Below are 27,450 nucleotides of genomic sequence, written 5' to 3' on the forward strand. Positions count from 1 at the left end.
AAAAAGCAAAGCATTCAAGTTCTTCCATCAGAGCCACACTGCTTGATGTTGAGTAAGTTTTTCTTTCTGAGTTTATCAAGAGGAAAAGTCGAAAAGCTATTAAAAGAAAATTTTATTTTCTTCCTTCCACACTACTGGTTCTAGCGTCCTACAATTACGCGTTCGCTTTCTCTCTCCCTCGCTTTCCTAAATCCTTATTCCTCGTTTGTGAGTAGTTTTGCATTTTATTATTATCGCTTCCTAAATCGAAAAATAAAGTGTCGCTACTATCGTATCCATGTTTAGCATCTTTGCATCGAGCCCATTATTAGTTTCGTATTTGGGAAGTTATAATCGTTTACATTTTTTTTGGCCGATGATTGGATTTTCCTTCATCGTGATGCTTTCTTCCAACTTTGTAACTTCTCTTCTCGGTTTCCATATATTTTTTTCCTTTTTATTTTTCACATGATTGGGTTTCTTCTCCTCCTTCAAAGTTATATCACGTGAGAGAGAGGGTTGTAATGCGCCTTCCGCCTGTTTGAGTATTTGTTTTAGCGTGTATAGTCAGATGTGTTTTTGCTTTTGGACGGAAAATAGCGTGCGCCACTCCGTCCACGCTAGCAAGATTCTGGCCAAAGGTTAACGAAGTGTGACATCCAGAAGCCTGCCAAGAATAGTGCTAGTATGGACAGACTGGGCTAAGCTAATCTCCGATCAGATTTGCTCCATTTCCTACTCCAGTTTCTCTCTTGATCTCTCACTTTCCACCTCCATTTCCTCCCGCATTCGCTTTCCCTTACATACATCACCCTCTCACTCTAAGTATTTACAAATTTCTCCTCTTCACATCCCCTCCCGTTATGGTCACAGTTGGCCATCGCTCGCGGTCATCCAACATCCGGCCACTTCACCTCCAATTCCGTTTCCGATTTCCTTCAGTTGTTCTTTTGTTTTTGTTCCGCGTAAAAATAAATTAAATCCACCCCGCCCAGGGGCAGGCTCAGTACTGGTAGGTACCGTACGTTTCGTACCGCTGCCGCTGCAAACCACCCGTCTCACCACCGTGCGAGTGATAAAGGATGGCAGCCGGTGGTGGACGTATGGCAGCCGATCGACGGAACTCGGACGGTGCGTAGGCCGGCTCGAACGGCACAAACTCCGACTGATCCGGCTGGTGAACGTAACGGTTGCGGAAATAGTTCGTTGGTGCCGGTGCAGACCGTGTCAACGGTTTCAGTGTCGGATTGAGCGCATCATTTAGCGTCACATCGAACTCATCATCGTACAGCTCATCGAGCGTCTTCACGTTCACCACCTCCTGTTGCGGCTGTTGTGGTGGAGCTGATTCTCTCGTCTGCTGCTGCTGCTGCTGCTGCTGCTGCTGCTGCTGATTTCGCTTTCCAGATCCCTGTGGTTGTGGTGCGCTGGTCGTACTGTCCAGATCGATACGGAACGGAGCTGGTTTTTCCGTTTCCGAGGGTTTCGCCAGCGGTTGCTTTGCCACACCGACCGGTTGTAGGCCGCGTGCCAGATAAGGATTGCCTCCACGGCTCGGCAAGAACGGTCTCTTGGTCGAACGCAGTGGTTGCCTTGGTGCAGGTTCAGCCGAAGCAGCCGGAGCTTGTGGCTGTTGCTGTTGCTGTTGCTGTTGCTGCTGCAGTTGTTGCTTCTTGTTCTTAAAGTTTGCATACAGATTGGCTGCGGCAGGGCGTGCTGGCAGCACCGACGGACGCACCGCTGGCACATACTCATCGTCCAGCTCTCCTTCCCCAGAGTCCACCCCGGACTCGTCCTCAACGCGACTCACCGAGCCGACGGTACTGGTCGTCGTCGTGGTCGTCGTGATCGTCGTTTTCCCCTGCTGATGCTTGGTTGATCCTCGTCCCTTGGGCTCGCCGTTGGCCTGGTACCGATTGTAGCCGGTCGCCAGCTCGGAATTGTCCCGGCTGTTGATACGCTCGGTTTGCTCCGGCTTCCGCACGTTTCCCGGCACCGGCCGGAACGGGAGGTCCTCCTTCGCCACGATCACATCGTCGTAGTACACGACGTCGGACGAAGCGCTCGGGCGCGGTGGCTTCCGTTGACTGACACTGACGGCCACCGGCGATTCGGCGTCACTGTAGTCGCTGCTGGCCACCGCTGGTTTTCTCGGTTTATCGGCGACCGTATCACGACGGCCAGGTTGTGGTTGCTCCTGCACTACCTCATCGTACTCATCGTAGTACTCCGGATCGGGTGGTGCCGCTGTGGTCGAGGATTTCGGTGAGTATCCTTTGGCACCGGACTCGGAACCACCACCGTACGCGTACTTGCTCTTTTCGTTCAACGGGACGGGCCGGTTGATGCGAGGAGCGGCACGTGGTCGACCATAGATACTGCCACCGGCTGGTTTCACTGTGACAACGTTATCGTTCTGCTGCTGTTGCTGTTGGCGTCCTCGATCCGAACCAGCACCACCACCACCACGACGTCCACTGCCACCATACGCCGGTGCTACCGAATCGTACTCTTCGTCCACCTCGTCATCGTAGATGGGACGCTTGGCTGGCTTTCGCTCACCCTCGGCACCGAACGATCGCCGATCGTTCGTCAATGGTCGCCGAATGACGTCACGATCTGGTGCTGGTACACGGCGCCGTTCACTCATCGGTCTCGATGGTTTTTCATCTTCCAAATCCACCGGTGGCCGCCTGCGCTCATCAGCCATCGTCGCTGGACGACGGCGTCGCTCTTCCGCAGCACCACCACCACCGTAATACCCTCGACGATCATCATCAACTGGCACAGGACGACGCTCCTGGTTCCGGTTACGTGTCTTCATTGGCCGACGGTCAATCGGTCGACGTTCCTCGTACTCATCATCCTCCTCGATCCGATCTCGGTCACGCTCCCGGTAACGATCGACCGGACGCGCTGCTGGTCGCTCAAATCGATCCTCTTCCTCGTAATCATCCTCATAGATCGGTCGCCGATTCCTCGGACGGTTCTTCCTGCGTCGATTACGCTCCTCGTAGTAATCATCCTCGTACTCTTCGTCGTAGTAATAATAATCCACCTGTGGACGCCTCCTTCTGACCGGTTTACGGAGAGGTTTTGGCCGAGAGGCGACCGTGGTTGGTGAAGGAGTTGTTGAGGTCGTTGGTGGTGGCTTCACTGTCGTCGTTGTGGTCGCTTTGTACAGTGGCTCGTTGCGGAACCAGTACTTGGGTGAGTTCTTGCAGTCAACCTCGGACGCGAAATGGCAGATGAAAGTCTTCTGATCGAAGGCGGTATAGTTGGCGCACAGGAAATCGTACCGGATTCCGTTGATGCAGTGATGGTAGAGCTGTCGTGGGGTTTAAAGGAGTGAACCAAATTAGAATCGATCCCTTTTTCGTAGCACAAAGAGAGATAGCGACACTCACCTGACAGTTGTACTTGATCGAAGCGTAGAATCCATCGTGCAGCTTCGGATCGCAGGTGAACCCGATGTCCTCCTCCGTCGGAACCGAGTCCAGGAAGGGATAGTTGGACAGATTGAACCTGGAAGTCATAAAAGAGGTCGTTAAGAGCGTTTTTCGGAAGCTCCAGCGGTCGCTACGGTCACTGCTTACCCTCGCAGCTCACGCGGCAAGTTCGGATCCCAGACGTAATCGACCTGCGGTATGCCGGTGAGCGGTGCCTTCGTCGCTCCATCCTCACCCTGGTCCGCGACCTGCAATTCAGTTCAATATCATCAATATTTTTTTTTTCCATTTCCATTGCACTCTACGATTGATCGGTGATCGGTGGTGCGCGCGCCAGCGACGAAGAAAAAACAATTGAAAACTCATCGAAGGTGAACAAACGTTACGTGAGCGCTTCCGTTGTGTGCGCCTTGTGTAGCGATCCCAAGCCGGCGAAAAATCACCACCTCGCGGCGTCGACTCGACGATCAGCTATCATCTTTCATCTCGTTTCCTATTGTTGTTTGCATCTGGTAGCCATTTTTGCATTCCTACCAAAGGTGTTGCCGGGCGTTATCGCCATCACCATCAGCATCGTGCACCTGTTTTGGGTTTGGCCCAAGCGGAGCCAAACCAGCGGCCAATCTGTCTTCAGGCAATGCAGCGCACTTCCGACTTCCGTGGCACTTCCGTGGTGCGCACTCGGTGCTCGGTACCGTTTTCTACTGTTTTTTTTTTGTCAAACCCCTTCCCGCTCTCTCCTACCTACTACTTCCCGCACAGCACGGCACGTGATACGTAATCGAGGAGAAGGAAGCAAACGCGTAATTTGAATGCAATTCAAATTCACTCACCGCACCGCACCGAGCGGGTGGCAGAGTTTCGAAAAGAGAAAGAAAACGAAACAGACGCACACACAGCGAGTGATGAATTAAACGAAAATGATGATGATGATGATGAGCGACGAGAGACGTGAAAAGCGCATCGACACCAAAAACGGCTACGGGCTTTTCTATGGCAAGGTGAAGAGCATTTGGCAGACAGATTGGATGAAGATATATCAAGATGCAATGTCAATTCGACACGCGCTCCATCCACACGGTCTTATGTGTTGTTGAACATCGCGCAACATGCCGGCAACTCCATTAGTGGTTGATGGCGATCATGAGCAAAATCTATGAAAGAATCTCACTCTTCTGCGCTGCACTCCTGTCTCTTCGGGCACCCAGTTGGCCATTGAACGGTCTGTTGAACCTGATTGCATAATCGGCCTGCTCAAAATTGAACACTCAGCCGAGGTAAGTGGAAAGGATCCTCCCAGAAGAACGTGTGATAAATGGTCTGGCAGCGGTAGTGCTCGTTGCGGCAACAAATGGAAACGTTTATCCATTTATCGATATGAGTTCGCATCGTTGGAGGGTCCAGGGACGGTGTGTGTTAATTCATGATCCATCCGCTTCAATCCTTTGTACCTCAAGCAAAACGCTTGTTGATTGCGTGGTGCTGATACTTCTTCTTGAGAAAATTCACAAAAAAAAATCCAAAAACCCAAAACGAAATGCCCATCGCACTTTCCCATGATTGAGGAGTTTATTTGTTGCACAATCTGTCCGCCATTGCGTTTGGTGGTGTCTCCTGGCACGGAAACGCTAAGTGAAACACTCGCCATTGACTCCTCACAGAGCACGGAGTGTGAATCATGAATCACTCCCCAGAAATGGTTAAATATTAATATGTCGTCCAGAGCGTTTTTGGAATGGAAGTACCAAATGCGCCACCTTAAATTTGATTATCAATTCCGATTTCGAAGGTAACACTGCGCCACCGCCCGTTTCGGTTATTATCTAAGCGCGAAGGGTGTGAAACAAATTATCTAAGGTGCCCAGAGCTACAGTGCGCAACGCTAGTGAGTGATTTGTATGCCAAAGCGACGAACCGCCTCGGGCAGCAACGGGATCGTGACGCGCTGATCGCACGCACTGATTGCCATTCGTCGAAGGACACCCAGAAGGAAGGGTGTTGTAATGGATTGGATCGGAGAGAAATTAGCTCAGCCTTAGCCGCTCGATGGTGGTGATGGCGCTCCACTAACGGGACCACTTCCGATGCGGGCGGTGATCGTGTGCTGTCCTGCTTGCCATTTTCAATAACGAGTGTTTGTGTCAAGCGGCTGGGTATTTTGTTTTATTTCGTCGTGGCGTGAGTGTGATGCCAATGAACGGATACGGACGGAACTGAAAGCGCCTCTTGAGTCATCGGAACATCGTACCTGATGTGCATTTGGAATTCCCTTTGAGCCGATCGCTGTCATTAAGTCATAATTTGGGGCAACTACATTGCTTTAGGATTGTTTGCAGCGTCTGCAAATCGAGCAGAAAGTAGTATTCGGTGGCCCAGATCTCTGACTAAATGCCTCGGACTACAAATGCTCGAAACAAGTCTTTCTTTTCATGAAAGGCTCAGGTCAAGTTCAAGGCACTGAACTCTCACGCACAAGGAGAAAGGTCACCAGGAATGCGAGTGCTTTAACCCACGGTACAAATGGTGATTGCGTCCTGTTTCACCGGAAGAGCACCGCGATTTGCATAAAGGGCTCGATCGCGCCGCGAAGCGAAGAAGCATCGCCGCATGTAATGGCCGCAGGCCAAGGCCCATCCATCGAAAGAAAGGTTGTTGAATACCAGGAGCCATACCTTAAAAGGCAACACACACGACATACGACGATGACACCGCTGGACCGTCCCGCAACACTCGCCAACAGTCACGTCTGGTCACGTGCCATCTCAACGTCGTGGTCGCCATTTATGCAAACCGATTTCCAATCAATGGCCTCGGACTATTGAGCAACTGGTTCGGTTTCGGACACCCTCAGCCAGCGTTGATTCCCGTTAACTTTTTACTCGAGCTGCCGTTTGTTGCGTGCGATCTAAGTGAACCGAACGTGATCGAAGTGACCTGTGGAGCGCGCGACTACTTGTGAATCGACTTAACCGACCCTTACGTGACCCTTATCGGGAGTCCATTTAATAGGTTAAGGTTAATGAGCATAACCGATATGCGCTGTTGGATGTGTGTCATCGACACCATTAGACACCGGTAGGCCAAACAGTCGCCCTTACCCTTATCCGGCAGTAACAGACGGCTATCAATTACACCCTTGGACACCTCCCTCCATAAGGTCTCACGAGTGGGAGTCCATGGGAAGACAACCAATCTGACATTTTCGCAAACCCAATGGCGACGGTGCGTGCGGTGGTCCGGTGCTCCGTGTGTGCCAAGACACGCAAGACGCAAGAAGCAAGATAACTAGCACATTGGCTGCAATTTGCCGAGTGTGAACGACACCTGTGTGGGACCCTTTAGAATGAAGCCGTCGGAACCACAAACCACCGGCGGCTGAAAGGTCGAACTCCCCTTCCACAATCTCCAAGTTGCCACGCAATTCTCGGCAGCGCGCGCGCGCGTGCGTCAGCTCAATGCACAATGCACAATACCGGGTACCGTCGGATTCGTGTGCCAAGTGGCACGTGCTGCTGGGCCCGATAGAGAGTTTTTTGGAGGGGTCGAGAACTTTGGTAACGGTCCATTGAGCCAAGGTTTCCGTGCCGATCGTGAGCGCTGCACGAAAAAACACGCAAAACACGCTGCACTGCGTTAAAACAAAACTCAATTGCCGCGGAGGGCGGTTAAAGGTGTCGCAATGGTGGAGTTCGGTGGAGGGAGAGGTAGAACGCTTGGCATGGCGAAACTTCTTGGCCTCGGCTCGTGCGTTCCAAGGTTTTGCTCGACGTGGGATAGTTGATGACGACGACATCGGGAATGGACTGCAGTTGAGCTCATGCAGCAACGTCACCGGCAGCGTGGCATTTGGAGCAGCTTTCTCATTCTCAACCCATACGAGACCTGAACTGACTCCAATTGTGAAAGTATACAGGTCCGGGGTGTATGGGAATAAAGATATTACCGTACTGCTGTCTCGATTCAACAACAGACAATTTGTATGAGACAGAGAGAGAGAGCTCCCCCGTACCAGGGGCAGAACAGGGGCAGAACAGGGGCATCAAACAACAGAACCGCACCCCTCCCCACGAGGGGTACGAGATTTGCATTCTAATTGTGTCATTACAACGCCCACTGGACGCACGCACGCGGCTGGATGCTCCGAACTAGCCATTGGGAAGGTTAGTGAACTGTCGTTGTTGCTGTCTCTTCTTCCGCGACATAAAACCTGATCCGGCCGCTGATGATGACTGGATGGCTTGCCTATATGAACTCAGCAACCACAGATCATCTCCATGGTGTGTGCGGTACGCGCAGAAAAGCCATCGCTTCTTGTCCAAGAGCGAGTTTAAGGGGGGCTAAGGTTATTTCGGGTCCAAAAAAGGCTCACTTTTGACGATTATTTGTGAAGAACCTATTCTACTTTATTTTTTGTTCATTGAATTTTCAATTTTTCAATTTTGGGCAGCAAACCGGGATCGTCGCTTAAGGGGCAAGTCTTTTGATTCTGAACAAAACGGTGCGCATCGTAGCTGCGTGATGGCTTATCCGAAAAATACAAACCAATATTCTTTTCATAGATTAGAAGTTTATCCAGGAAGTCTCGTTGAGTTTTTGTTGTTTTTCCAATTTTTCGATTTTTGGCAGATTTTTTAAGTTGATAAAGTGACGATTTTTTTACGATTTTGCTCGAGAAAACGAGTTTAACAAAATTGTTTTAAAAAAAGAACCACTTTTATGGAAAATTGACGGGAATATCCGGTAAAAACTGTAGAGATAATGTGTTAAAATTTTCAAATCGATCGGTCCAGCAGATTTTACGGTACGATGGGTACCGACTTTGAAAACGTTGGTTTTAGGAAACGCGCTTCAAAGTAGCTGGTAGCAGTGAGCCTTGTTTGAAGGGTGGATTATCAAAAATCAATATCTTTTTCAGTTTTACTTCGATTGATCCAAAAAATGTACACTATATTCATGAAAGCATCAGCAATTACGGAAGAATGTATAAAATGTGAATGTCACGGAAAATAAAAAAAATACTTTATCCCCCCTTAAGAAATGGTTTACGATGGCAACTTTCATTTGCACATCGCCCCCCGTCGAGGACGTTATTGTGTCATGTTATCGATGACGACGACGTCCACTTGAATGTTCGACAACGGTCACCATTAGGCTGTTCTTATCTTATGCAACACAGCCACGAAAGACACCGAGACCGTGAGGTTCGAGCCCGATGCAACTGTTTATGAGTGTTGTTTGCATTGCCATTTCAATAAATGATTGATGAAGATCCTCCTCTGACGGTGATGGTCTGACGTGGACACAGCGGGAGAAGTGGTTGACCATTGGTTGCCAATGGAACCGACGGACCGACGGACCTTTCCGATCAACCGTGGCATGTCGGATCGGTATGACGTGCACCGCGTGTTTGTAATGCTTTTTAGGTTATGAAGCTAGGCTAGATCAAATGGCATAACACTAGACAGCAGCAGCAGCAGCAGCAGCAGCATGACGTTACATAAAGACTTTTGCACTTTACCAAGTAGCAATGGTCACCGTTTGCTCTACTTCTGCTGCTGGTTCGCCGGAATGTGTCGTCCCGTTGCTTCCCGATTACTGGCCCACCGATTATCCCGTAGTCATTGTGCGGCCGTTATGACCGGTGTGCACAGTTACAGTTGCGCTGCGTTCAACACATTACATGAACTAACCTAGGCCACCGCTAGACACCATGTCTTGCGCACCATGTTGTCCATCATCCATCAGAGCTCGCGAGCTGTAGCGAGCTGTTCCCCGTAGTTCCTCATACGTAACGGTGAACGGTGTTGTCGGTTTGTCCCTCCAACTCGACTAGACTCAACACAGAACCACGGTAAGGCGTTTGAGGCCACCAGACCACCGGAGCTCAGCCGCTGGTCATGACATGACACGAAACGTGTCAAATCGGTTCGCCCTCCGATGGAGTTGGTGCAGTTCGGCTGACAATTAGCACCCAATTAGGTCGAGGAAGGAGCGCGCGGGCGCGATCGTTGGTTTCACTTTTCTTGGCCACACAGAGACCCCCCCACTGACCCGATTTTCCGAACGGTTTTGCGGTGGTACGAAATCACCAGAAAAAAAAACAAATGTTCCATGGCATTGGCCGACTTCAGGTAAGAATTGTCGGCGTGGCCATTACGTGGTAAGCCTTTGGGGAGCGAAGGAAAGGAGCGGGGTAGGTGCTAATCTTTCTACGCAACATTAGGTAATCCGGTGAATCGGTAGCTCGGACAACTTTCGAGATGGAGGCGAGGTGAAGTAAAAGGATTTTTTGTAAAGCTTGCGCTGATCCGGTGGTTTGTGGTTCCAATGGCTTGTTGATGGAAGTAATTTGGAACTTGTGCTGTATACTGTTTGCGCTGAGTAAGCACTAAAAAGGGAACGTATCGCAAGTACACTGTGACCTTGAACTGTTGACAAAAGTTGTGCGTCATAGTTGGCGGCGTTCCATCGAAGACCACATCTAAAAAAGACCATTTTGTAGCTTCCAATACTTTTACAAAGAACAAAGGTACTTACTAGAGCATCTACTGTACCTATCTGTGTAAAATTGCTTCATTTTCGTTTCATCTGAACTCACTCCCAGTGTTGAACATCATGAAACCTGTTTTGACGTTTCGTGCCATCTCTTTGGCGTATCTATGACAACATCTTCACCAGCAGAATAGATCACACGGAGTCTGTTGATCGTCCAGAAAACTTGTTATGCAAATCAGTTGAACACGCACTCCGACATCATGTTCTAGGGAGCAGTGGCAAACTGGATTCAGATACATAAAATTGACAGAATTCGTTCACTAAAGGTGGCCGCGGAACGAAATGTAAAATACTCCATCCTGCCGTAGGCTTCTGCGTACATTTAGCCGCTTGCTCGCTTGCTAATCAGCCTAATTTATGGCGGTGTAATCTGAGACGAATCTAACTAACGAAACTAACGAGCCCTAACGAGACCTACTCCCTTTTCTAGGCGGCCCTAAGACCCTAAAACAAGGGCTCGATTGACCTTGTACCGCATAAGGGGTTGAATGAATGCAGCTTCTCTCTCTCTTATCAGAGTCTGCGTTGCGTTGGAATCTTGGGTTAATGAGGTGCCCTATAAGCCACCGAAGATGCTGCTCGAAGCACGTTACAGCCACGGTCCCCAGCGTGTTACGTCACCAGGCAGTCAGGCAGCCAGGCGGTTTGTGGTTTTGCGGCTTTTTGGATGCGATCCTCGGGGTGTTATTATTATTATTGTGTTGAGTAAGGATGATAGGTTAGCGGATGCACCCGAGCACACTCCTTTCCGCCAAAAATGCCAAGCCAGTAGGTCTCGAGCGCCACGGGAACGGGAAGGCCATTGCCCGAAATCCAGTTTTCGTCGACAGCGAAAGGGGGGGAGCGCCGAAGACCTACGCAGTGCAACATTACGTCACTGGCGCGCGTCGATGGCGGTTTTGGGTCGGATGCGCCACGAAGGAAGGCGAAGAAGGTTAATGGTTTTGTGTGTGCTTGTGTTGGGGCACGGCTGGATACGGAATTCGTGCCTTGGGACCTTAGGGTGACATTTTTACAATGAGCTGCAGGAGCGCTGCATCAGAAGAAAAAGGGGGTCACGCTCACTCTACAAGACTCACTCCTCCCACGGAACGTACTGACACGTGACAGATTGAATGAAGCTTCGCGAACAACTTCCCTAGTTCCTTGGTAGCTACCAAGCTGCTGCTACCGCGATACGCTGCCCCACTGCATCGAGGGCACGCATCGCAGCATAACTCACGCGTCACGTCACACCGACACCGACCAACAGCAATGTCTTCCGCCGCCTGTGTCTCCCGTGGAGTGGAGGAACGCGAATCGAAATTACATAAACCCTCCCCCGGACGCCACAAAATTAGGCCACAGCGTGGCCACCAGAGCCACTGAGCCACTGGGCATTGGTAGGTAGCACTACTGCCACTCTGGCGACTTACCTCGTCCTCAGCTTCGGCCGACTCTTCCGTGGTTGACGTAGCGGCCGTCGTCGTCGTGCTGGTGGTCGTCGTGGTCGTCGTGCTGGTGGTGGCTGGACCGCGGCCAAAGATCAACGACGTTGCCTTCAAACCGTCCACTCGCACCATCAGCGCTATAATGACTGCGGGAGATGAGAGAAGCAAAAGAAAAGGGGGAAAAAAAACAAAACAAAATGGATCCGGATTAGACACGGTTCGATAACGCCTACGTGTACGGCCTCTACTCACCCGCAAATAGTAACAGCCATCGGCGGATCTTTTTCATACTTTAACCTGCGAATAAGTGCGGGAGAGATGTACGATCAGTTAGAGGGCTTGTTTGCCAGGAGGGCGCCAATGGGACGCGACGCGATGAGGTTGCAGATAAGGAAACACCGTGCGCACGCTCGCTCGCTCGCTGACCTTGACGAACTGCGTTTTCTCAATGAAGCGAGCCGAATTGAGCACATCACTGTCCCTGTCCCTGTCCGTCCGCCGCCGGCATCTTCGTCGGCGTGATCGTATAATGTTGTGTCTCGGACCGGACCATGGCCATGGGGCAGCAATGAGAAACAGCAACGACCCCAAAAAGCTGAGCGGGCCAGGCGTATCGGTGCTATCATGCAGCTCAATCAAAGTACCACAAACTGATGAATCGTCGGACTCATGTCTCTCGGTCATATCTTGACGCCTCCGTCTGGTACAAGAGACGCTGAGATTATGTTTTGCTGATTCAAGAGTGTTGCGAGTGTTGCTAGCGATTCGAGTGGCCGTTTACCGATGGTCAGGCATCAAAGGTTTGCCCTTTAAGGTACTACAGAGTATCTCCAAAAGATTTTTGAGGTCTCCAGTTAGGTATCTTTAAGGAACTGACTCAAGTAGTTGGTGTATCGACTTATAAACTGTAAAAGATTACAATAATGTACTCCTTCTCGAGCACTCCAAGCACCATATACCCACGGAGTGAACTGAAAAGGATCCATCATCCCGATCATCATCGAACGCGCACAATTGTCCAAACATCCCGCCGCCTGCCGGAAGTCATAACGTGCCGATGTCGAACAAAGTCGAGCCTCCCCGTTAATGGCACCGGCGCGGCGGTTCGGTGATCGGGGGCCGATTTGAAAGAGATCAAACGGACGAACGGACACTGTCCGAGCCATCGAGAAAAAAAACTCCCGCCGCCCAGCCCAGAGCTTCCGCATTGCTCCGTCACTGAATGCTTTTGTGTAGCGACTTGGCCACCGCAGCATGAACGCAGCACGACGCTGTACCTTTCGTGTCTCCACCAGAGTCCGTCCGAAAACACAATCACCGCAACGATTGGTGCGACAATCAAGATGTTCTTCGACTCTTTCCATGCTGCCCCAACGGTGATGGAGGTTCTTTGTGGCCGCACGGCACGGCACGGCACGGCACGGGGACGGGGCTCTCTCTGGCAGTCATAACTTTTAACCGGTCATTAAGCTGACAGCTACCGCTGCTGTTACCGCTGCTGGTGGGTGTGCGATGCTGGCGCACCGCATCGGAAAAAAGACGGGAAGTTACCGTGTACCTCGCTGGCGTATGTTGCTGGTCACCGAAAACGGTGGTACGGTGCAACACGGTGGCTTGCTGCGTGAAACGCTTGCTACCGATTGAAGTCCGGTCCGGGGAAGACGATACAGTGCGGAAGCTGGGCGGCAGCACCTGAAGTTCACATCACTTGAGTTACTGGCTTTTTGTTTTCCCTTCCACAGCTTGGTTGGGCCTCGTCGTTCTTTATGTGCGCTTATGTGTCGGTTCAGCATGACCAACAATAAAAGTTGTTGGCATTTGTTGTTTGTTTTGTTGCTTCCTGCTTTGTTGCGCGGATTGTGCGCCAGGTTCTGCCCGAGCCACGAGAGAACACGAGAAATCTCCGCGCCTCAACTGGCGGAACACATAAAGCCGGTTTGTCGGGGTCTCCGATAAAGAATCGCGATCGCGTGGCCCTTTAATGGTTTATGGAAATGGCTACACACTGTGGCATTGTAAATTATGTTGTCTCGGGGTGCGTAGCACCATGCGTTACGTGCATAATGAATGGAAACCGTACCTGTAGCGAGCTCTCAGAGAACCACGAAAAGGTTGGTTGCTTGCGTTGAAGTCTTTTGAATCGAGACGCATTTTAAATGAAATTGAAAGCCATTCCCCACGCTGTCTTTCCATGGTCCCGTCCCGTGGTGACTCGTATTCTCGTTTAACTAGCAAGTTGATCTCGGTTCGTTGACGTACGCTGCAGTTCGTGGCATGCTACCTGTCCGGAGTTACTACCGGGCGTGTTCTGTTCTCGTGCTGTTCTCACTCGCTCGGTCTCGCTCTTTCTTCTCTCACTCCCATACGCCCAAGAACCAGTCCCGCGTAAAACAAGATTGATAGTGCAAGCTGGTCCGCGGCTCCGCGGCCACTAGCAACTAGCGAACGCACCTTCCAATACTCGATGTCCTTCGGCAGCGACAGCAAACGTTCACTTTTGCACAGCAGCGCCTTGATGGGCGATACACGCCGAACCGTGATGTAGGAACCAAAGTTTGGTCGCTTTTTTTTATTCCTTTTTTGGCCACTCCGGTTCACCGAGCCCCCGCGAGCCTGGTCAGGTTCTGCTTTACTTGCTTTCGGTTTTAATTACAGCGAGCCACCGCTACGCCCGGTACTGCAACAGTGAGCGGCACCTCCACCGAACGGTTGTGTTTGTTTTGACCAGCTTGAAATGGCTTATTTTTGCCATCGAATGCCGTCACCAACAGTGCCAACAGCCTGTGCGGCTGTGAAGGAGGTTTCCAGAACAAACGACGACGACGACGACGGCACCACATCGTCCGGACTAATGGTGATCACCTTGAGAGCCGCTATTCGCCGGTCGAGGAGTGAAAAAGTTTCGCAATAAAGCGAATGAGTGTTTTGAGTATGAATCGCTACCGCACGATGGCTTAAAAGAGGTCCTTGGAATCCCAGAAAAGGATACAATTTTGCAACGATTTCTGGTAGTTTCCATATGCAAAAATGCAAGTCTCGCCGAGTAGAGGAAGCTATTAAAATGTGCAAATCGTAGCGCAGCAAGGAGGATTTGAATGGAGGTGAAAGTGAAGCAGCATTGTCTGTTGGCTGCAGTCAGTCAATTGCTTCATCGCCGAACAGCGCGCATCACGATCTTTGGTTCATCGATCTTCTCTCGATCTTGACTGCCAGAGATGCCAGAGGTTAAAGCCAGAACCTCGTTACATAAACGCGATCGCGATTCGCACCAAGATCCAGACGATCCAGATCCAGGACGTTCTCGAGGAGTTATGATGCGATCGGTGATCGGTGGCGGGTTCACTTACATCATCCCGGGATTGTGCCGTTCTAATTCAACGGCTCGCGTGCATCCGAAATTGGAAAGGAACAAACGATTGCGAGCGTGCAAACCTTCACCACACTCGCAGAGTAGCTCGACTCGACTCGATCGCATCAGCAACAAACGAATGATGTTCTTCTTGGCGCAACCGTCACCGTGATGCCCAAATTGTTTAGCCACGCGCTCGCTTCTCTCTCTCTCCCTCTCTAATCCAATGATTGCGCTTAGAGTTGATGTGTCGCTTTTGTCAGTGATGAGGGAGCATATGAGCAAATCTCTCTTTACGATCATCGTCATCAGAGTACCAGCACCTTTACGATGTCTTATGGCTGTCATACTTTGACCTATAGAGCTGCCAGTAATCCTCCGAATGCCAGTAGCCAGTCTGCCGTCGCACAATCACGTGGGATGGTCACTTGACAAATGGCGTCGCGATGCGCACTGGAATTACCAGCCAGAACTGCGTCGCGTCGAAAGTTCATTCCCGAGGAGCAGCAGCAGCAGCAGTGCGCAGAGTGATGTAAAAGTGAACGTGTACGTTACACAGCGTAACGTTCTCGCTCGCTGCATTTGACGGTAATCCACTTGCAGGGTAGCTTGTGGCACGAGGCCAATGCATGGTGCGCTCCTCGGCACCGAAAACTGGAGCAACAGTGCCGTGGACTGTTCGCGAATTGATTGTGCAACCAGACGGCAGGCGGTACGGCAGCTGGTCCCGGGGGCAGTCTGGCTCCCGACAAAACGACTCCCATGATACCGATCATGATCCCGTCGAACCACATGTTATGCTGCACACGGCTTCATCGAATGCGGTCAAGCATTTGAAGGAGAGTCGCTTTGGTTGCACGCTCGTGAACGTTTACTGTCCTGTCCGAGACCTGCTGCTGCTGCTGCTGCTGCTGCTGCTGCTGTCAGCTAGGCAAAGAACTAGGAAGGGACCTCGACAGCGCAAGCGCAAGCGAAAGTAAACCAGTTCCAGCAAATCCACAAACCACCGACGTTTCGTTCGTTCTGATCACTCGACAAGCTCGCGCGGATTCTAATAGTGGATTTGCATGTTGTCCGCCCTGCAGCCTGTGACAATCCTGGTGACAGCCACGCCAACAACACACCGTCCTGATCGCGGACGTCACGATTACGCAAAGACGACCTTCAATTCCCAATCCCAGCGCTCACCGCACACAACAAACAAGCAAGCAAGCAAGCAAGCGACCACCACTTGGTAGCTCACGAACACGCTGGTCTGGCTGGTGTTGAATGTCGCCTTTTTGGAATAAATTATCTCTGAACTTTCCGAACCACTTCCGTCGTCGGTTGTGGATCACGTTGCCGATGCGGGTTTGTTGTGTGTTTTTTTTTTTGTAGTGAGTGGATTTTCATCTTACACAAAAACCGCGAACCGGAGCGCTTAGTAGGACACAGCGATAAGCGATCCCTGATTAGCTGATGGTGGTTCCCACCTGCACAGTCCACGGTGAGTTGACCACCATAACCTTGGGGGACTAGTCCCGTCAATACTCGAGTCGCTCTATGCTCGATCATTTATTATGAAGCTAATGATCTTTCGCTCTTTAGGAACCTAGAACCGGTGAGTGGCAATGGGCGATTCGCGGGATTTATGCTCGCTGCCCCCCCTTCCCTTTAGCCAAGGGACACGCATACACTTTGTCCGACATTATCACGTTGCCCTCATCATCATTCCATCGCTCAGAGTTGCGCGATTTACGAGTCAGCGATTGTTCCAGTGCAAGGCCTTGGCCAGCTGGGTCCGTGAGGCTTGCCTTTCAATCTAATGCCAGCGCAAAAGACTCATTAGACTCCCCTGATCCGCTAAGACCCGTTCCGTGCCGGGAGATCGAGCCAATTTGCTTGCAACTCAACAGCTGCTGCTGGCTGGCTGGCCGGCTGGATTGTTGTGCGTCACTGTGGCGGGTGTGGCTGTGAAGTTTGGAAAAGTGAATGGAACAATCACCTTCTCACTGTGGCACTGGCGCAGACAGACAGTGACTGTCAACTCCCGGTACAGTTCACGGTGTTCCACACTCGGCTCGAAAGGTGCTTGAATGGATTAGAAGTGGCGGTAACAAGGGTTGGATGTTGGATGGACAACGAACTGGCTTCGAGTGAGGCGATAGAACGTTACTCAGGTCTTAGCTGCAGGCTTCTTCTTGGCTGTTGAAGCCAATGTTGAAACGACCAGCCAACCATCGCAACCGTCAGGTACGGAACGCAACTTGGAGCAATTAAGATTCGTTCACGGCGGTGGCGGCAGTGGCCACGCGCGCGCCGATCTGCAGCAATTCGGTATGACCTTCGACCGTGGTGTAACCGATGGTGCGGGCTGTTTCATGAATTATGAAACGCACCCAACAAATGGAACGCAACCCTCACTCAACCGGAAGAGAAGCGATTTTCGGTTCGGTTAAATCTTGCTTCCTGGTGACAGATTTGGAGATCTCCTGTTGTCAAGTTTCAGTTCTCTTCCCAAAAGTGAGGTGTTGGCGTGTTAATATCGTGGCTTTTCACACCGTGGCTCATCTTTCGCTCAAGTAGAGCAAGCGTGGAGAGCTTTCTGCCGCGGATACACACCCGGGCACGCATGCACGCACACGAAGTGTTTCACTTTCCGGCGAGATCACGGCGAGAGCTCCCCTGGGGGTATTCGCTTTCGATTTCGATTTCGTTCGCTTCGATTGATTGGCTGTTTATTTCATAATTTCACTCTCGATCACTCTCACGAGGTGAGGTGTTGTGTCGTTGTGTTACCTAAAATTAAGGGTGATTCCATAATTCGGTAGCGATGGTAGGCAAATCGCGCTACCATCATGCTGCATCCCATCACGAAGACGTTATGGCTTGGCAAAGTGCTCAAGGGAGGTTGTTTATCGTGTTTAGACATTTTCTGTTAGACATTTTCTTACGATTTTTCCTGAATGGAGAACGTTTTTGAATTGCTATAGTAGCATTAAAACTATTAAACTGATCCTTCTAAACTATTAATTCATTGGATCATTTTAGTTTAAGAAGTATTGTTTATAAAAAAAATCTTCAAGCATAGCCTACATTTTTGAAATTTAAAATGTAATTAAAAATTGAAGAACTTTAAATTTCGGATAAAAAGTTCCTCCAGGCTACAAGCAGAGGAACGAACTCATCATTTAGGAAACGAATTTCGATTTAAAAACCATGCCGTCATCGCTGCCAGGAATTGTTGCCATGAGTGTATTTTTTTCTACATTTTCCTTTAATAATATTCCTCCTATTCCTAATATTCTTGAAAATATCTAGTTTAATACGAGATTCATTAAAAAAAATCACAAAAATGAGTCCCTGGGGCGCGAATAAAAAGGAAGCGAATCAGTTCCCAATGGCTGCCCTGTTTTGCATCCAACAATAAACCAGCACTGCCCTCAATGATGGACAATCTCCTACCTACAAGGACCCATGCTGGCGTGCAAGCTCTTCCGTATAGCCTCCCCTCGCATTCTTGTTCATCTTCATCGCGCACTTGGCCACGGAATTGAGCGGACGGAAAGCGAATGTTGATTGCCTCCGGAACCTTGCCCGGAATCGATTCACGCGCTTCATTGCTGCTGCCGGGGGAACTTCCTGGTGAAATAATTTTCTAGCCATCAACGCATCTCGACCTCGCCGGCGTCACCGCGTGCGATGAGGAAAAACCCCCGGAACGTCATACGAAGGTCGTGCAGTGGTCCGCCTTGTCCACCTTGAGCTCGATAACCCCGGGAAAAGCCCACCAATCCTTACCTGTTTGTTATCTATTTTGCAGCACCGAAGACCTATCGTCTCGCGCGGAATTCCCGAGACGTGCAAGATCGCTGCTAATCGCAATGCAGCGCACTCGTTTCAACCGCCAATCGATCGATCGGCCTTCAACTTTTTCACTGACGTCCGAAAGTAATTGTTGGCACTCTCCTAGACACTAAGGCACTATGAAAACTTCATGCAATCACACAAAACGAGCCTAAACGATGAAACACAATGATAAGTAACGAGCTAAAGAGATGGAACGGAACGAAAATGGCCACCACCGCGCAGTGGCTTCTGTTCTGGAGTCACTTAGCCATCATTCATTTTCCTGGAGTGCTTTGATAGCATGCCCAGTTTCATTTGATTTCCCCACTCTTCACGCTCTGCATGTGTGCGTGCGTGCGTGCGTATGTGTGTTTTAATCATAAACGCATAAGCAAACTGCCGTTGATTTGCTGCCGTTGATTTGTTGATGGTGCTGCCACACCTTGCACCGCGGTCCGACCGTCTACGTGTGATGAGTGTGAAATCTGTCGAAGAAAAAGAAAAAAAACCAAAGCGCTTGTTAGTAAATAAGTAAAAACAACCGTTCGTTAAGATGCAACCTGTGCGGCTGTTGCGGCGTGTTGTTGGTTTAAAGTGGACGCTTGACGTTGAAACATAACGCTTACTGTAGCTCCTTCACTCGCTTCTCTTCATTTAAAGACATGGGGCTTGCCTCAAAAAAAAAAACCTCTCGATACTCGATGACATAAAGCACGAGCGGCGAAGGAGGGGGGGGAGGAAGAGCGGTCACCGGCCGAACGTGTATTCGAAATGCACTCGCTGAAGTGCTGCTGCACTAACGCACGCGCTCGCGTGCCTCGTCGGCGTTGAAAGCGATGGCAGACAGACAGACAGACAGACAGACGGACGAATGGCCAAGGACCGGAACGGTACCAAATCAAACGGAACGGAACGGAATGGAGTGGGTGGCCGATCGGTCTGGGGTAAAAGAAAGCAATGATTTGCGTTCGCAGCAGACGAAACATGGTGAGCATCGTCATCGTCTTGATCGTCGCCGTCTAGCATAAGCAATATCGGATGGATTGAGTTGAATTGGATTGGAGCATCGTCATATTGCAACCTTCGGCCCACTAGCTCTGGCCGTGCCGTAGCGTCATGCACGCCAGCTGAAAGCATGCCGCTGCCCTTCTTGTGCCCGCGTTTGGTAGCGCCGATCGTGATCGATGGTACGCGAGCATTTTCCACGTTACGTAAAACGGGGTTTCAGGTAAAAGCGCCAATCAAGGTTGTGACGGGGAGGAGGAGCGATTTGTATCAATCAAATGAGATCGTTCCGTTCCGCGTTGGGATGGTTGTTGGCGAAGGGGCGGCGAGAGGCATTATTGATGTTGCCCATGCTCATCATTGAACTGCTTCCATCGTGCTTTAAGCTAATAAATGGAATCCCAGTACGGATGAAGTCGTTTAGGAACCTTCCTTTTTATTGTCTCGATTATCATTTAAAGGGATTTGTTAGGAGTTTAGAGGTTTTGCATAACAGATGGAAGTGAAAAACTAAGCTACAAAGGTGTATTCATGAATGATCGTCTTTTGATCAGTAGGTTTGTACTCGATAATTCGCCATTTTGAAATACCTCTTTTCTGTTGCACTGATCCAGAATAAACGGAATGTAAAGACAACATTTGTTAGCTCATTTTTTATTCCATTATGCTCTCTAATTTCATTCATGCAACTTCTGTCCAATATCTGGTTCTTGCTGCTCGCTTGTAATCAAGCCCTACCGGCAAATCAAGCCATTTATTCGATTGTAAAACCCTATTGCTCATAGAGAGATTCCAACATAAAATTTTATGTTTTTTCAAATAAAATCATAACGAGTTATTGCATTATTAGGGAGAAATCTGCTTCAGACGAGGCGGAGCACCAGCACGGTTTCATCACGGATATGTTCCGTTCGGCTAACTGTTACGCTTAACAGCTTGTAGCCATATCAACCCTAGCCAACCAACCAATTACCGAGCCGAGATTGTCAATAGAAACGATCAGCCGTCGTTGTTGGCCATAAAGCCCTCTGCACGCTCTATCACTTCTATAATCAGCGAAGCGATGATTTATCTTCAATCAGAACTGCCATCAGCCGCAGCAGCAGCAGCAGCAACAGGAAAAGTCAAACAAAAACATCATAATTTATCATGGCGCTTAGACAACAAGCAACGAAATTAACTCCCCGAACGAACAAGCGGCAGACCTCCAAATGTGGCAGCCATTCATTAGTGAAATCATTTTCCCCGTGAAAAGGTGAGGTGAGCTACTCCCAACATAACTCCCTTCCTCTATGGCCGGGCGTTTGGTTTTTTTTTTTCGAAAGGAAAACGCGAATTTGCGGATTTTTCGCGAACCGTCGCGCTGGGGCCGCTGCCGTTTTTTGCTGTTGCTGCTTTCCTCGAGCGGCCTTTTGAGCTGTTCAACTTTCATGCGCACCACCCCGTCATGGCCGTCAATGCTGTTACTGTGGCTGATACTTTTCGTTTGTTTTTTCGTCGGATCGACGTTTGGCTTTGAGACCAGAGACCAGCTGCTTACGACATTCTCGCTCGAGCTCTCGAGCCGCCGACAGCCGCTGGAGAGTGATTTTACTGCCGAACTAACCACTCCACTCCGGCTGGCGGTTCGGTTTGCTGCTCCCGCCGCGTCTCGCGGTCTCGAAAATTATGGATTGCGATCATGAATCGAGCCGAGCGAGGTCACCGGTCGATTGGCCGGTCACCATTTGCTTGCTTTTGCAGCGGCCTATACCAATTCGAATCCGTATTCGATTTCGATTGCGACGAAAGTAAGTGCGGCTGCTCGTAAAAGTTCTTGCCTCACGGATTGGCCGTTCCGCGGAATGGCGTTCAAAGTGGTTGCGTTTGCGCACTGGCAGTGCACTTGCAGCAACAAACCCCGATAGTCGGCAGTGCCGCAATCCCGCTCGCAGACAGCCCAGGATTACCTTTCATCTTGTAACGTTCTCTCCAGTGCCAGAAATGATCATCGTCTTACAAAAGCATGTTTGCATGGTAGTTTACGTTTATTTATGACATTTTCTACTTTAATGCACTCTCGTCTACGAGCATCTACAACTCATCCTTTCCGGTAACCCCTGGCGTACTCGGTTCATTGCCCTCTTCATCGTGATCATACTCGCGGATGTACCACTCTACCAGGTAGAAGATGATGATAGCGAGCACAATGAAGCGTAGGTAGATCCAGAGAACGGCCAACAGATGGACACCGAGCGATCGCCATCGACTCCTGCTCCGTTCGTTCTCGTCCGTGGTCGTTGTGGTGTCGTACATCTTCTTCTTCTTCTTCTCCTTCGAACGACCAGCTAGGCAGTTAAAAGTGTGAACAAGCCTCCACAGGTCACCGGATCATCTCCGGCGCACAATGCACTGAACTGTGCTTTTATGCTGTGCTCCCGATCGTTCACTTTATGATCCCCTTTTTAATAAAAAAGATATTATTGCATAATGGGCTCCTCTACTCGTTGGTTGCTTTCGTTTTCTGGCTATGCTACGAACGACCTCAGTGAGGTCTCTCTCGCCCTGTGCTTGGTGGTGCTCTGGTCACCAAAACTCGCTCACTGCTCGGCGACGGCGAGCGCCGTGATTGTGCGCGCGTTGGACTCCCCTGGAATGACGGTAACGGTGGCCACTGCGGCGGTTCGATGCGGTTATTATGCGCTTGTTACTTTGCATTTTGCAGCATCGGGGCAGCTCGATCCAGCTCACCCGGTTCCAGGGGTGACCCTTGCGCACGCTCGATCTTGTTTTCTTCTCCCTCTTTTGCTTATGCTGCTTTTTGGTCGATCGAAGCCGGGCCAGGAAGGTGGAAATTGGATCGCGCAACTTGGCGACGGCCCTGGCGACAGCGCGATTTCGATGATATAACCCCGAAGCGATTCTACTCCCTCACCACCTTTCTTGAGTTGATAGCAGTTCGCTACTCGCTTTGGCTTGCGTCTCGGTCTCAACAGTTTGTCCTCCCCCTTTTTGTGGGCGAACGCCGCCTCTGTCCTGTGTCTCTGGTTGAAAATTATGTTTCCTCCATCGACCAACCAGCCCAGCGAGGCCCTTTTTTTATTATGATTGGTTTTTTGTTCACTTGCTTTGCGTGGTGGCAGTGCAGTGGGTTACCTGTCCACACCTGGTGGCCACTTTGGGTTCAATTTCACCCATTCCACGCACGCCAATCGCATCGACGCACCTGCAAGGTGAGAAAAGAGGGACGAAAACCAATTAGTGAAATGCATTTTGCATCAGCTTCAACAAGCGCTCTAAGCACGTCTAAGTGGAATTGTCAAAACATGCGCCGCTGATTGCGGCGTCCATCGAGACCTCTCTCTGCTGGGGTCTTCCGCAACAGCAGCAACCGAGGCAGCAGCGTGAAGCCGAGCCGACACTAATCGCTACTAACTTGTAACAAATTGTTATCGATCCTCTCGCCTGCGTGTCGACACTTTCTGCTCTCTTCCCACCGCGTGGTCAATGGCACACACTGTGCTGATCCGCTTTGAAATCATCGCTCCGTGGCCGTTCGCGTATGCGATTCGTTCCGTGTAACCCGTATTTCCGGTCCTCGGAGTGCGGCCTAATGGAAGCCAGCACCTGACAGATGGCTTCCAGCTGAAGGGCCGGCTCCTATACGGGCCCATTGGGCTCGAAAATTGGCATTAGAAGAAGCGCTCCCCTCGATTGCACCGATCAGGAGAAGGAGGATGATAATGATGAGTGTGTGTCTGTGTGTGTTTGTTGGAATGAAAACAAAATCTCTCAAAACTTAAACACCATCTCAACAACTGGTCCTTTGGTTGGGGCTGGCAGCTGTCTCTTGGCCACCGGCACCGGGTGTGGAAAGTGAATTTAATGATGCAGCGTATGCCTCTCTCAAGCACCAACAGGTTTGCTCCGTGAGCAAGCTCGTTCAAACGACTACCACCGGGACGACGACGAGGAGGAGAGTTTTGTTGATTTGTTGCGCTTCTTGGCGATGCATTTCACTCGGCGCAGCACTTGGCAACTGTGATCTGTGATCTCCCCCCACGGTCTGGCGAAGCGTTAAAGCTCCTGCCCAGATAAACCTCGGCGTCACTGTCGTGGGCATCTTGGATCGGCACCCAGCATTAGGGCTGCAGCACCTCGCAACATGTTTATGCGGTTTACGATCATTACACACATCGTTACCGTCGTTGGCGTGCGTTGCATTGCATGACGCTCGCGGAGCGGGGCTGGGGCTGAGATTAATAAGTGAAGTCCAGCCCCCCCCCGATTGGTGGTTAAAGCTGCGAAAGCATGCTCGATGAGTGGCATATTCGGGTCACATATGCACCCTCATGTATGCTGCTTGTTGGGAATTGCTGTTTACTTTCATTTCGCACTCGTGATCGCGAACCGCGATGATCTCTCTAATCCTCCGTGAGGATCTTCATCGAAACACAAAACGATGACATTTGCCTAAGGAACCTAAGCTAACCGGCGATAACGGTGAAGGCCAACGAAAGGACGAACCGGATTAGACCGCAAAAGGAAAAAAAAAAAACAATTTCGTTGGTCAGCACAAAGGTCACAGCTGGGCACAGCCGGGTCGAAGCGTGAAGGTGATCGGGCTACTCGCAAAAGGCCAACCGTCCATCTATTCCTCCTCCTTCACACCAAGGACATCAACCGAATTCGAGATGGATGACACCGCATGAAAGGAACCGCACGCGCTCGATAACACGATCTCCCACGGTTTCGGTCAGTTGGTGATTACTAAAAAACACCATCCCCCAACAAACCGCCCCCTAATAAAACTCAGACCCCGAGAGAGAAGATAAAATTTCAACGCTAACAGCGACCACCTACCGTGCGCAGATCGCGACATAATCAAACCGTGGTGGCCGTCGAACCCAGAAAAAAGTAAGCGCGAAAGTGGTCCGGTGAGCTGTAGCTTCTTGGTTCTAGAATGGAGCCATCGATCGTTTGTGCTTGCGTGAGCTTGTTCTGTGGCTATAATCCACGGATCACGATGGTCGATAGAGATGTTAATTAGCATTTCAAATCTATCGCACCGTGCAGCCGGTCGTTCGATCCACACAACACAAGATGGCCTGCTAGATGAGGCGCAGAACACGAGCATCAGCTCGCCATCTTGGAAATAGTGAAAACTTAGCAACGACTCCGCACGGTAGCAGGTTGCAAGACGATGAAGATGGCCGATAAAACGACTCTTCAATTGTATGCTGCCATACAATCAGATGCAGCTGCAATGAGATGGGTCTATGTAGCGGTGGTGTTGACCACCGAGTGGCGGTTCATTTGTAAGTCAAACGATTGCCCTGGCCCGGCATACAATCGCAATCGTTCGATCGTAGCAATGGCGAAGAATGGATTTAGCCCATTACGTGGCCAGCGTTGTGCTCTTTATGCTAATGTTCTGACTCTTTGCGTGTGCTTGTGCAGATTGATTTGCATTCCCTCATTCCTTCGAGTAAAAAAAAGAACAGATTGATACTAGGACATCACATTCTACTGTCTTCTGTTGCTTGTCGTCTTTTGGTGTCCAAGCGAAACAAAACAAAAAAACGGCGGGGAAAAAACGTTTGCTTACTCTTGCGATCGCTTTTTAAATATCATATCGTCAACCCTGGTACCACGAAGATGTGCGTCCCGGTCGAGCGAGCAACAGGAATTCGAAAATCTCTCCAACGTTGGTTGGCGCTTTTTTCAAACCATTAATGAGATGATGCTCGGTAGAAAACTCGCAGCTCACGGCTCCATAGCATAACATCATGCTGCTGTTGCTGGTGGTGCTGCAGAGCATCACCACCGACCGGAACGTGATTTCGTGCCCATCACATACACAGACACCCAGATACACCAGCCAGGGCCAGGGTGGAACTCGTGCAGCTTTCCCGTTTTGCGTACCTCGCTTAATTTCGAGCCAGCTTCGAACCCCCGCGCCGAGCTGCACCGAGCACCGGTCCGGTCCGTGCGGAGTGAGCGCGAGGAATTTTCTCGATTTTCCTGTCCGCTAGCGCGTGCTAGCGCTGCGCTGGGCTGAGCTGACTTTGCTTTTCACCGATCGCGACCGAACCGCGACTCCCTTTTTGGAAAGGTTTGCCTGTGGCCCTAACGCTCCGGCGTCTCATTCGCATCTCTCTCTCTCTTTCCCTCTATCTCTCTCTGCCTATCCCGCCCACCCGCTCCCCTGCCCCTGGGGAGCCGAGTGCGACTTACTTTCGCCGCCCAAAACTGCAGCAAAAACAAACAAAATGACGGCACCGCCACCGCCCCGAACAGTGTCGTGCGCGTGGAGCATAATTATGTTAGAGAAGAAGCGTTTCCGTTTACCTTTCGTTTTGCTTGTTCGTGCTGTGTGCTGCACGGCTGGGCTGGAGTGCACAACACTCGTGGTGCACGTTGCGGACCGTACCGCGAACCGGAAAGACCGAAAAGCGCAGTTGAGCAGGCAAATGAGCCGCGCACTGACTGGCACAGCGCGTTTGTCACTTTTTGGTGCGCCGCTGCCGCCTCGTAACAAATCGCCGCAAACACTAACACCACTCGACAGTTGCCGCTGCCGTTGCCGATTATTCACCCCGGAAATTTGGTGGCCAATCCTCCCTTCTGGAGCTCCCCGGAAGGAAGGAAGGAAAGAAGGAAAGTGTGCAGCACGCTCGAAGAGAGAGAAAGAGAGACCAAGATGCTGCTATGACCGTCGATTGTTTGCTTGGGGTTCCGTTTTGTGTTACTCAAGTTAAATAATCAATAATCAAATTCGTATCATCGCACTGCTTGCCTCAACTCAACTGGTGAAGCACTCACCGGATCACCGGATCTGCGTGCCAACCGAACACGCACGCACCGGAGACGGATGCGAAAGTTGGTGTTTTCACTCAATTCATCTCATCGGCGCAACGACGACGATCGAAGGAGCGACGATCGAAGGAGCGACGATCGAACGAAGACGATCGAAGATTAAACAGCTCGGAGGTCGGCGCGGAGATTATGCTGTCGCATAAGCTGCTACACAACACTTTTCATCACAACAGACACACAACAACACACAACCACACGCACGCACGTACGCAGAGCAATTTCGAGAAAATCAATAGAAATCGTATTAAACACAAACGCCTCACACCGAACGTAGTGCACACATACAAGCACACAGACACCCACAGGAAAGCACAAATGAAAACACCAACCTAAACAAGGGAATGCGAACGCGAAGGGAACGAACGCGATCGCGAGGTGGAACAACGATCGTGGTCGTCGTCTTCGAACCGCGAAAGCTCAAGTCTCTTGCGAGCCTCTGTCTTCGAGACCTGTATATGCTGCCACTGATGTTACTGCTGCTCGTTGCTGCGTCGCGCTCGAGCGTCGCTGGGGAACTGAACGCCACCGCAAGCGACGAACCTGATCGGAGCCGCCACCGACGACGACGAAGACTTACTTTGGGGTCCGCGCACAACACAACACGAACGCAGTCACCCCCGTTCCCCGCACCGCACCGAAAGGTGATCGTGGTTATGAAATGTTGCCATCCCCGTCCCTACCACACCTCGGCCTCCTCCTGGCTATTTCTTTACCTCTCACGGTACCACCGATCGGTCGATCGGACGTTCGGTGCAACTTCCATCGTGGTGTGTGCGCCCGCCAGCCTGCTCCAGCCGTGGCCAAGCTGGCTAGCAAAGTACCAACACAGCTCAGGTGCGTGCATGTACACCGTTGACCGTTTTTAGGGTACCTCAAATTGGCCGCCCCGGCATCGCAAACGCCAGGGATTGAGCGATTGAAAGGGTGAAATGATGGCCAGTTTTGGGGGGTTTTCTCTCTCTCTCTCTCTCTCTCTCTCTCTCTCTCTCGAATATTT

General features: G+C 50.6%; 1 protein-coding gene across 4 annotated transcripts; it reads right to left on the reverse strand.

Moving 5' to 3' along the window:
- Positions 1 to 97: 97 nt before the first annotated feature.
- On the reverse strand, positions 98 to 26,963 carry LOC126576290 (uncharacterized). 4 transcript variants are annotated; one of them, XM_050237499.1, is made up of 7 exons: positions 26,903 to 26,963; positions 18,543 to 18,759; positions 11,666 to 11,710; positions 11,399 to 11,559; positions 3,576 to 3,676; positions 3,387 to 3,504; positions 98 to 3,307 (listed from the first exon to the last, which is right to left on the reverse strand). In XM_050237499.1, exons 3-7 carry the CDS (start codon positions 11,700 to 11,702, stop codon positions 983 to 985), a joined length of 2,742 nt encoding a protein of 913 aa, XP_050093456.1. In that variant the 5' UTR covers positions 11,703 to 11,710; positions 18,543 to 18,759; positions 26,903 to 26,963; the 3' UTR covers positions 98 to 982. The 4 variants fall into 4 exon arrangements, with proteins under 4 accessions (XP_050093456.1, XP_050093455.1, XP_050093457.1 ...); XM_050237498.1 differs by having other exon boundaries at positions 26,783 to 26,951; XM_050237500.1 differs by having other exon boundaries at positions 26,739 to 26,951.
- Positions 26,964 to 27,450: the final 487 nt, after the last annotated feature.

The sequence above is a fragment of the Anopheles aquasalis genome, chromosome 3 (genome assembly GCF_943734665.1).
Source record: "Anopheles aquasalis chromosome 3, idAnoAquaMG_Q_19, whole genome shotgun sequence".
NCBI lineage: Eukaryota > Metazoa > Arthropoda > Insecta > Diptera > Culicidae > Anopheles > Anopheles aquasalis.